The 10,934-nt window shown below is 52.6% G+C and overlaps 2 protein-coding genes across 6 annotated transcripts in view; both read left to right on the forward strand.

Annotated features, from left to right (window-relative positions):
* Positions 1-10,934, forward strand: part of LOC110355413 (gastrula zinc finger protein XlCGF57.1-like) — a 99,570-nt gene that overhangs the window by 81,583 nt on the left and 7,053 nt on the right. Inside the window, exons 1-5 of one of the 5 annotated variants that reach the window (XM_065049661.1) lie at positions 8,494-8,523; positions 9,099-9,260; positions 9,766-9,892; positions 10,214-10,368; positions 10,547-10,654. The exons of 1 other annotated variant lie outside the window; for it this stretch is intronic. In XM_065049661.1, coding sequence (XP_064905733.1) covers positions 10,582-10,654 — 73 coding nt within the window. In that variant the 5' untranslated portion in view covers positions 8,494-8,523; positions 9,099-9,260; positions 9,766-9,892; positions 10,214-10,368; positions 10,547-10,581. Of the gene's footprint in view, positions 1-8,465; positions 8,524-8,964; positions 9,049-9,098; positions 9,261-9,765; positions 9,893-10,213; positions 10,369-10,546; positions 10,655-10,934 lie in introns of those variants that run through there. 3 more of the 5 variants (XM_065049659.1, XM_065049660.1, XM_065049658.1) reach the window with 3 other exon arrangements.
* Positions 1-10,934, forward strand: part of LOC106145973 (gastrula zinc finger protein XlCGF57.1-like) — a 32,366-nt gene that overhangs the window by 3,296 nt on the left and 18,136 nt on the right. The gene's annotated exons all lie outside the window — the stretch shown is intronic.

Below are 10,934 nucleotides of genomic sequence, written 5' to 3' on the forward strand. Positions count from 1 at the left end.
TTTACTTCCTCCTTTAGTGAACACTGTGAGTCCTTTTACTGGTTTTTGACTGTACAAAGGAAGTCTTTCTACTCCTCACAGAATCCCAGAATCCCAGAATGTCAGCGGATGAAGGGCCCTGGAAAGCTCATCCAGTGCAATCCCCCCATGGAGCAGGAACACCCAGATGAGGTTACACAGGAAGGTGTCCAGGCGGGTTGGAATGTCTGCACAGAAGGAGACTCCACAACCCCCCTGGGCAGCCTGGGCCAGGCTCTGCCACCCTCACCAGGAACAAGTTTCTTCTCAAATTTAAGTGGAACCTTTTGTGTTCCAGTTTGAACACATTACCCCTTGTCCTATCACAGTTGTCACCGAGAAGAGCCTGGCTCCATCCTCCTGACACTCACCCTTTCCATATTGATCCCCAGGAATGAGTCACCCCTCAGTCTCCTCTTGTCCAGCTCCAGAGCCCCAGCTCCCTCAGCCTTTCCTCACACGGGAGATGCTCCACTCCCTTCAGCATCTTGGTGGCTGCGCTGGACTCTCTCCAGCAGTTCCCTGTCCTGCTGGAACTGAGGGGCCACAACTGGACACAAGATTCCAGGTGTGGTCTCCCCAGGGCAGAGCAGAGGGGCAGGAGAACCTCTCTGACCTACTGACCACCCCCTTCTAACCCACCCCAGGTACCATTGGCTTCCTGGCCACAAGGGCCCAGTGCTGGCTCATGGTCACCCTGCTGTCCCCAGGACCCCCAGGTCCCTTTCCCCTACACTGCTCTCTAATAGGTCATTCCCCAACTTACACTGGAACCTGGGGTTGTTCCTGCCCAGATTCAAGACTCTACACTTGCCCTTGTTATATTTCATTACATTTCTCCCCACCCAGCTCTCCAGCCTGTCCAGGTCTCTGATGGCAGCACAGCTTCCAGTGTCAGCCACTCCTCCCAGCTTCCTCCTACACTGGTTAAAAACGTAAACATCTTATGTGAAGGTTAATGTATTTTTATAATACCTCTGTACCTTTCTAGGGCTACCTGTAACGGTGTCGAGTGCTGTAAAGCTCGTTCAATATAATTCTGTTGTAAAGGCAGTAGTATCGTAGCTGGTTCTAACCCTGCAATGCCGATTATTCTTTCTCTACCTTTCATTATTAGTGTGGCAAAGCTCTCAGTTCTGGTACTAATTGTCTTTTTTGTCTGAAAAGGTAAAAAGACCCATTCTAAAATTTTTAAGGGCTCTGTCTCATTTAACCGTTGCATTATAATAGCACATGGATACGGATGATGATTAATAATTGCTAAAATTATGTCTTCGTCTACAGTTCTCCTGTCTCCATAGGCTTGTGAAACTTTTGATGATATGTGGTCTAGTGCATGCTGTGCTTCTGCTGTAAGATGTCTAGTAGAATTTAGATCTCCATCATCTCTTAGCAGTTCAACTAAGGGACTCAGGTCTTCGTTAGTGATACCACAAATATTGCATACCCAATTCAGGTCTCCTACTAATTTTTGCACATTATTCAATGTAGCAATTTCTGTTCTTATCTGTAGCTTTTGTGGAGTGATTGTAGTTTTTGTCATTTCCCATCCCAGGTATTTCCAGGTACTTCTGTTTGGATTTTTTCTGGGGCAGTTTGTAAACCACTGTTCTGGAAAATTGTAGTGAGCTCTTGAATCATTGATTCCTTATTGAGTTGTTGTCTGGCAATCATAGATGACATATTGAGGCCATCTTTTTCTCACAGGTTTCAGTGCCCAATCTACATAGATTTCACACATTGTGGGTGAATTTTTCATCCCTTGTGGTAAAACTACCCAACAATACCTCTGCATTGGACTAGCTTTGTTAGTGCTGGGAACAGAAAACGCAAATTGTGGTGCATCTTGACTGTCAAGTGGTATTGTAAAAAAAACAATCCTTAAGGTCTATAATCAATAATTCCCAATTGCAAGGGATCATGGCAGGAGATGGCAGTCCTGGCTGCAGGGCTCCCGTGTCCTCCATTACCTCATTGATTTTTCTTAGGTCATGTAATAGTCGCTATTTACCACTTTTCTTTGGTATAACAAACACTGGAGCGTTCCAAGGACTGGTACTGAGGACAATATGCCCCTTTTCTAATTGTTCTGCAACCAGTTCTTGCAATTTAGCAACCTTTTCTGTGATCAGCGGCCATTAATCAACCCATACTGGAGTGTCTGTTTTCCGCTTCAATTTGAGTATTGGTCGCTCTTCAATAGCCACTGTGAAAAATCCTGAAAACCTTGAGGGCTGGTTTCAACAACACAATTAATTTGACTGAGCACATCTCTACCAAGTAAGCTAATAGGTATGGGTGACATGTATGGTCTCACATGACAAAAACCCCCGTCCTCATCTGTACAAGTAACAGTCACCACACTTTGTTGAGTGTTGGCAACACCTCCCACCCCCATTAACCCATGAGATGGAGATACGACAGGCCAGGATGGTGGCCAATTTTGCTGGCTGATAATGGTTACATCTGCACCGGTATCTATTAAAATCTCAAGTGTGCAATCCTTAGGATGGTGGCAGTGAGGATGTGCGAAAGTCACTGTGATCGTTGGCTTCCATCTTGTAATGTCTAACGTTAGAAACACTTCAGGTTGTCCAGTAGAACTGAAGCTGCCGTCCCCTTTCTCTTGATTTAAGGCGTGTGAAACTTGTGCTTTGAATGGTACCAGTTGAGCTATTTGGAATATTGACTGGAGGAGACGGAGTCCACACCATGATTTCTATCTGTCCTGTGAAGCCTACATCAATAACTCCCAGTAAAACAAACAGTCCTTTTTCCGTTGTTGAAGATCATCCTAGCAGAAGTGAACCTAGTCCATTTCCCAGAGGTCCATGTACATTTGTTGGTATGCATCAAACTTGAGTATCCTAAAGAGTAATGCCTACTGCTGTTTCCAGGTTGTCACAGTCCGTTCGGCAATGGACTTGTGATGGTTCTTTTACCTTGATCTCAGAGCACAAAATTAAGGCAACCTAAATGCCAAGGGGTTATGATTCAATCAAGCAGTGTTACTTTATTAATTTGCCTGTAAAGCCGCACGTGATACAGAGACAGAGAGAGTAAGAAAAAGAAAGAGGAAAGAAATGGGGAAAAGTAAAGGTAAAGATGAGAAATGAGGTTGCGTTTATTACCAGTCCAGTTCCAGAAGCGTCCCTCTGGTCTCTGGTCCCGTGGAGTCCTGCTGGTCCTCCGTCGTGGTTCAGGATCCTCTGGTGGGAAGATCTTCAACAGTGTCCATTCTGGAGTCACCTTTTATGCTTCTTCACCCCCCCTTGCTCCCATTGTTTTAGGCCAATTTCGCAACCCAGGCTTATATTGCGCAGGCTTAAAGATCCACGCGTTCTTTTGCCAACGCTTACATGTCCAGCATTCACGGGTCTTTCTCTGGTCCATTGGGTGACCTCAGGACCCTTGGTGAGTTTCTGGCCATGCTCCTTTTTGTTGGCCATTGTTTGGGGGAGCAGGTGAGGGACATGTGTGACTGAGGCTGCAGGTGAGAACACATCTTCTGGATGGCAGCTATTGTCCCCGGGTCGAAGAGGCCCTCATAACAACAGCTTTCAGGAGGCTGGGGCTCGTTTGGCTGAAGCAGCAAAGTCCACACAGCAGCCATTGTTAGCAGCAGTCCCCCCGAATCAGAGAAACAGTTCAACACAATGCTTCTCCTCGGGCCTCTCTCCAAGTCATTGTCCATCCATTCTTTCGGTCAGGGCTTCAGTTCTCTAAGTCCTTGATAGCGATGTTCAGGCAAATGCTGCTCCATCTTCGGACCGACTCTCACACAGGTCCACTCCGGCACTCCCTGAGGTTTGGGTGCGGGGGCTCGCCAAGCTGCCCGATTCTGTTGTTCCGGATTGCTCGCTCTCACTCGTGTGAACACGCGAGGCGGTGGCGCGCTCTGCTGGCCGTTTCCCAAATAGGCTCCGTTATGATGATGCCTCTCTGGGTGTCTTCTCACGCTGCAGCGTTTTCAGTTGCTTCGCTCCCCCTGCTTCGGTCCTGCCGACAGCAATGCTCCAGCCGGGCTCCTCTCCCCTCTGCGCTCCCTCTTCTTGGCGTGTCATGTCGGTGCTGCTCTCTTTTCAAAGAATCACGTCACAGTATCACAGTATCACAGTATATTTGGGATTGGAAGGGACCTCCAAAGATCATCTAGTCCAATCCCCCTGCTGGAGCAGGAACGCCTAAGTGAGGTCGCACAGGAACATGTCCAGGCGGGTTTTGAATGTCTCCAGAGAAGGAGACTCCACAACCTCCCTGGGCAGCCTGTTCCAGTGCTCTGTCACCCTCACTGAGAAGAAGTATTTTCCTCAAATTTAAGTGGAACCTCTTGTGTTCCAGTTTGATCCCATTACCCCTTGTTCTATCATTGTTTGCCACCAAGAAGAGCCTGGCTCCATCCTCATGGCATTCACCCTTTATATATTTATAAGCATTAATAAGGTCACCCCTCAGTCTTCTCTTCTCCAAACTAAAGAGCCCCAGCTCCCTCAGCCTTTCTTCATAAGGGAGGTGCTCCACTCCCTTAATCATCTTTGTTGCCCTACGCTGGACCCTCTCCAGCAGTTCCCTGTCCTGCTGGAACTGAGGGGTCACCATTTGAGGGAGAAGAACGAACTCCAGCAACCCTATGAGAGTTACAAACTGAAGCCATTTAAGGAGAAGTGGGTGGGCAGGGAAGTGCATCTGCCACACGTCCACATGACCGCAGTCATAATTCAAGGGGTCTCTTTGCAGTGGTGGTGCAGTTAAAAGGTAGTGCAGTTTCAGTGACTCTTACCATTCACTGTGAATCATGGCTTCTGTCACGGTTCATTCGATGATGGACTCGTGATGATTCTTTTACCTTGATCTCAGAGCGCAAAATTAAGGAGACCAAAATGCCAAGGGGTTATAATTCAATCAAGCAGTGTTACTTTATTAATTTGCCTGTAAAGCCGCACGTGATACAGAGAGAGAGAGAGTAAGAAAAAGAAAATGGAAAAGAAATGGGGAAAAGTAAAGGTAAAGATGAGAAATGAGGTTGCGTTTATCACCAGTCCAGTTCCAGAAGCATCCCTTTGGTCTCCGGTCCCGTGGAGTCCTGCTGGTCCTCTGTCATGGTTCGGGATTCTCTGGTGGGAAGATCTTCAACAGTGTCCATTCTGGAGTCACCTTTTATGCTTCTTCACCCCCCCTTGCTCCCATTGTTTTAGGCCAGTCTCTGCCTAGACTTCGCAACCCAGGCTTGTACTGCGCGGGCTCGAAAGATTCACGCTTTCTTTTGCCAACGCTTATGTGTCCAGCATTCACGGGTCTTTCTCTGGTCCATTGGATGACCTCAGGACCCTTGGTGAGTTTCTGGCCATGCTCCTTTTCATTGGCCATTGTTTGGGGGAGCAGGTGAGGGACACGTGTAACTGAGGCTGCAGGTGAGAACACATCTTCTGGATGGCAGCTATTGTCCCCAGGTCGAAGAGACCCTCGTGACAGTCACTTTCAGGGGGTTGGGGCTGGTTTGGCTGAAGCAGCAGACAAAGTCCACACAGCAGCCATTGTTAGTAGCAGCCCCCCCAAATCGGTGAAACAGTGCAATACAATGCTTCTCCTCAGGCCTCTCTCCAAGTCATTGTCCATCCATTCTTTCGGTCAGGGCTTCAGTTCTCTAAGTTCTTGATGGCGATGTTCAGGCAAATACTGCTCCATCTTCGGACCGACACTCACAGCTTCTCATTTATCTTCCACTGACTACAAACACTATCAGTAATGAATAATACAATATCAGTCATTAATCAATGATGGAATCATAACAACAATCAGCAACAGCAACAGGAAGCACTCCCCTGAGGTTGTAGAAGGCTGGTTGGCCATCCTGACAAAGAAAAACCAAACACATGCAAACTTTTCCCAACCACTTAGTCCCCAGTATGGCAACAATTGCCTCTGAGTCCTTTGATGTCCTTCATCTTGTTGGTTTGGTCCTACAGTGGCATCAATACATTTGAGCTGTGGACACAGTACTTCTCTATCAACATGTCCAAGATTTCCATGACGTTTTAAAACTCCTTTAATGCCCTTCACAAGGACACAAAAGGGTTAAGGTTCTGTTTCTTGTCATGGGGCATGGGGGAGTTTTGCCCCTTTGTGTTCTCAGTTTTACCTTCCAGCACATCCACCAGGTTCTACATATGCTCAGTGGGTCATCCATGCAGAAGTGCTTGGGGTACCTCGAAGGCTAAGGGCTCATGCCACAGGTGGCCCCACTCCAGGCCACCATTCCGGTCCCACCTGACATGGAAAGGTTCAGGTTACTGGGTGGGGAGGACCATCCGGGGTGAGGCTTGCAGCTGCCTGGGTGGACCCTCCTGCTTCCTTCTGTGGTACCACCTGGGTCCACCCACCCGATTCCATGCCCATTGGTGAAGCAGCCAAAGGTGGCTGGGATTTACCGGTGCTGTCATGGGGATTCCCTGCTGCCCTTTCTCATTCATCGCCTGTATGCCAGCAGCCTTTCGTATGCCCTCAGCCAACTCCAACAACCCTCTTATCTAACGGTGATGAGCTTCACATGTTCCTTGGGATCCACATTGCCAACCCAATAACCCACCCAAGATGTCATGGATCAGTCACCATCCAGTCTGTCACTTAAAAACACACCGGGTGTCCAGTACCCTCCTGTCTCATTGTCGCTTAACAGCACGTCAGACTCTGTTCCAACAAGAGATACCACATACCATTTCTCGAAATCCAAATCCATGGTCCACTTCTAACTTTGGGCAACATGAAGGAGCTTCCCCACTTGTGCTAACACAATCTCTTGCTCTAAAAATCCATCCAGTCTCTCCCTAACCATAACTTCACCTTCACACAATCTATTTCAAGTTGTTTCTCAAAGTCACACCTCTCCAACTGTCTATAGTATTTGCACTGGTCCTGTGCTTGCCTTAAGCAGGTGCACAGGACAGGACAGACAATAGCACAAAGAACAGCACATGTGGCTACAGCCACTCGGGGACTGAACCACCTCTATTCTGTGCCCCAATCGTGCACAGAATGGGGTAGAAGGATTACAGCTGTACCTCTGGAATAATTTCTCCATTTTTGGCATCCCATCAAAAACACCAATTTAAACATGCCACAGAGGCAGCCCAAAATGACTTCAAACAAATATGAACCTTAGCTCTATTTGGCAACAGGAACCAAATGACAGAAACTAAGGCAAGCGAGGGGAGGAAGTAACATAAGATCAATCAGCACTCTGAGAACATTTAACAAGCTGCAGGTTCACGTACCACTTGAGGATATTATTACCACGCAACTACATGAGAATAATGATCCCCAGCCTGCATGCCCTCACTCCAAGAGAGGCCTCTCTCCCTCAAGGCACCCAGGAGAAATAATCACTTGCCAGGGGGGTACAAGGTCTCACTCCAGGATATATCCAGGAGAAATAATTGCTCACCAAGGGGAAGGTGAGGGCTCTCAGTCCTGGGAAATCTCCTTAAATGGGTTCCACTACCAGCCAGTTTAACCCCTTCTTGATATTGGGCCTCCCCAGGCTCACATCACTGCTGCTGAACAGTTAGAACTTCCCCTTCAGGGGTCTCACACTATCCCAAAAACTCCCACGAACCCCAGCAGCAACACAAACTTCTGCCACTGTTCACGGTGGTGCCGTTCACCTCCGAGCCCATCCTGCCGACACCCTCCCTGCCGCTATTGCTGGACATGGCTGATCCCCCCGAGCCGGCTCTTCTCCAGGTGAACAGCCCAGCTCTCCCAGCTGAGGATCCCCTCCCTTGGCCTGCTGGCCACGCTCCTCCTGATGCAGCCCAGGACACCTTTGCTCATGGCCAACGTGGTGCCCACCAGGACCTTCTCTGCTGAGCTGCTTTCCAGCCGGGTGGCCCCAACCTGTGCTGGTGCCTGGGCTGGTTCCTCCCCGGGACAGGACTCTGCACTTGTTGGACTTCAGGAGGTTCCTGGCAGCCCACATCTCCAGCCCACCTTGTCCCATCGTGGTCCCAGCCCTTCAGGCTGTCCATACTGGTCCCATCAGGGTGGGTACTTTGTCGTCTCTCCTGTCACCAAGGACACGGCTGTTCATGGGGCACTTCTGCTACCCTGTTTGAAAGACCAGTACCCAATCCATCCCGTAGAGCCCATTTGTTCCCAGAGCACAGACACCTCCCCATATCTGAGACATACTGAGGACCCGAAAGAGCACTCCAGTGACAACTCAGCACCCCAACTACCCCCCGGCGTGTCCCGCCGTGTCTCGGTGCCCCCGAGCCCAGGACTCCATTTGCAGGGGACCCGAGTGGCCAGGGGTGGCGGGCAGGGCCAGGGGCCGCAAGGACACAGCGGTGCTCCCGGTGCCCGCCCCCCCGAGCCGAGCGGGGCGGAGCGGCAGGACTACACCTCCCGTGCTGCACCGGCGGCGGGCGGCCCTCCCGGGCTGACGCTGCCGGCGGCTCCCGGCGCCGCCTTTGTCCGTGCGGGGCTGGCGGCGCGGCCCCGGCGCAGGTAGGGGCGGCGGGCGGCGGGCCCGCGGCACGGGGATGGGCGCTGCTGGCCCGCGGGGTCCCGGCGGAGGGGACTCGGCCCCGACGGCCTCTCCCGTGCTCTCCCCTCCGCCGGCCGCCCCCCAGCCCTGCCGGACCCCCCCGCACTCCCCTTAGGGCCCGGCTCCCCCCGGCGCTCCGGCCTTTCCCCGGCTCGCCCCGTGGCCCCCGTGCAACGCGGACACGCTGCTCCGTGTCCCAGCCGCCCGGGCCCCCCTGGATCCGGCCCTGGCGGCCCCGGCGCTGGGAAGGGCTGGGCTGGGGCCGGACCGGGTGCTCAGACCCCCGGGACACCCCGCACATCTTCGTGCTGCCCTTTTGGTGCACCGGAGCAAGATTTGGGTACTCGGGAGCTTCCAAAACCCCTTTTTTTTTGTGGCTCTTTCTCGGCTTTGCCCCGAGCTGGCTGGGTCAGTGGATGACGCTCTTTGGTCCTTTTCCCGGTAGCTGTGAAGGCTCGGGATGCAGGGAAGGCAGCTGTGGGCAGGTGAGTGAACTTGTGCCCCTGATTTCTTCATGAAAATGTTGTGCTTGCAGGGACCATCTGTCCTGGCTGTGCTGGTGTGGCTGGTGACGGGACAGGCACCTCATGTGGAATCCGGAGCATCCCGCCTCCCTCTTCCCGGATCAATACCTGCACGGGCCTCCATCTCCGCGCCGAGAGCAGCGACGCGCCGGGCTCCAGGCTGCTGCGGCAAGGTGGGGGTCAGGCACGGCCCCGGCTCTGGGGACACCACGGGCTGGAATTGCCGTGGGTGGTGCTGCCGAGCTGTACCACGGGGTGTGCGTGCCTCGGGCCATGCCTCATATCATGGTTCTGTGCCTGGTCCTGGTAGTTGATCTGGCTTGGGGCATGGGTGAGGGACAGGATGCAGTCCCGGCTTCTCTGGCATGGGTCCCTAATTTGGCACGAGCAGGGGAAACCTGCCTCTAAGCCTGGCAGCTGGTGGGGTGTTCCTAGAGACCTGCTGAGTGAACCCCCTGTACCCTGATGACCCTGCTGTGCCACCCGGCTGTGCCAAGACTGCCCCTCTTCCCTCACCCTTCCCTTACATGGAATGCTCTGAGCTCTCCCAGTGCTACCCTTGGGATGCCAGAGTCCCCAGTGCCAGCAAGGCCCTGCTTGGCAGCACCAGTATTTCAGCAGAGGTGTTTAGCAACCATGCGGTGGGGTGTGCTGAGCCGGGTGTGCTTCTTGCTGCAGATGTCGGTGACGTTTGAGGACGTGGCGCTCTACTTCTCCCCCGAGGAGTGGGCAAAGCTGTCAGGCTGTCAGCGGCAGCTCTACCGGGAGGTGATGCTGGAGAACTACCAGATGGTCGCCTCGCTGGGTGAGGACTCTCTCTGGTGATGTTGGGCTGGGGTCAAGCCAGAATTCATCTCTTTAACTGAGCTGGAGACTTTGAACAGGAAAATCCAGCTGTCGCTGTTGATGCCCGAGCGGTTGTGACTGCTGGTTTTACCACCCCAATGCTCTCCTGTGGAGAACGGTCCTGGGAGAGAGAATGCTATGAGAAGGGATGGGATGGAATAACCTTTTTTAATGAGAAGGCACCAACTGGGGCCATCTAGTTCAACTGTGTGACCACTTTAGGGCTGATCACAAACTGCAGCGTGTTGTTAGAGACCTTCTGCAAACATCTCTCAAACAGGGACAGGCTTGGGGCATTGACCGCCTCTCCTGACAACTTGTTCCAGGGATTGACCACCCCCTCAGTACAAAAATGCTTCCTCACATCCAGTCTAAACCTCCCAGGCGCAGCTTTGAGCTGTTCCCAGGTGTCCTGTCTGCAGGAGAGTGGCCGAGGTGACGGGGGCGAGGCGAGAGGAGGCTGTAGGTGCAGGGATGTGGGGGCTGAAGCCGCAGCCTGGCAGGGACAGGAGAGAGGAGCGGGGTGGGGGGGATGCTGGGGTTGTGGGTGCGGGGGCCGGTGCTGCTGTCCCGGCAGTGCGGGAGAGGGGGCTTCTCTCTGTGCCCCGGACAGGCTGGGCCACCATCAAACCTGAGATCATCTGCAAGATGGAGCGAGAAGAGACACCATGTGTGCCAGACGACCCTGGGGAGCAGCAGAGGTACCAGAGCCCTGTGCCAGGTGAGTGCCCAGGTTCTGCTAGGGGAAGTTGGGGGGCTCAACAGGCGCCATCCCCTTAGTCCAAGTGATCCATGTGCCTGCAAGGATGTGAGGCTGGCAGGGTGTCAATGCTGCTCTCCATGGGGACGGGTCCCATGTGCCCATCCTGTCCCTGGCAGTGACCCTGGTCTCTCCTTCCCAGCAGCCCTCAGCCCCAGCATGCAGATGTAGGCTGAGTGGGTCCCCAAGATGCTGTCGGGAGGGTGCTGGAGACCTGGTGTGTTTTTAAGTGGCAGAGTGG

Source organism: Columba livia, chromosome 1 (genome assembly GCF_036013475.1).
Source record: "Columba livia isolate bColLiv1 breed racing homer chromosome 1, bColLiv1.pat.W.v2, whole genome shotgun sequence".
Classification (NCBI taxonomy): Eukaryota; Metazoa; Chordata; class Aves; order Columbiformes; family Columbidae; genus Columba; species Columba livia.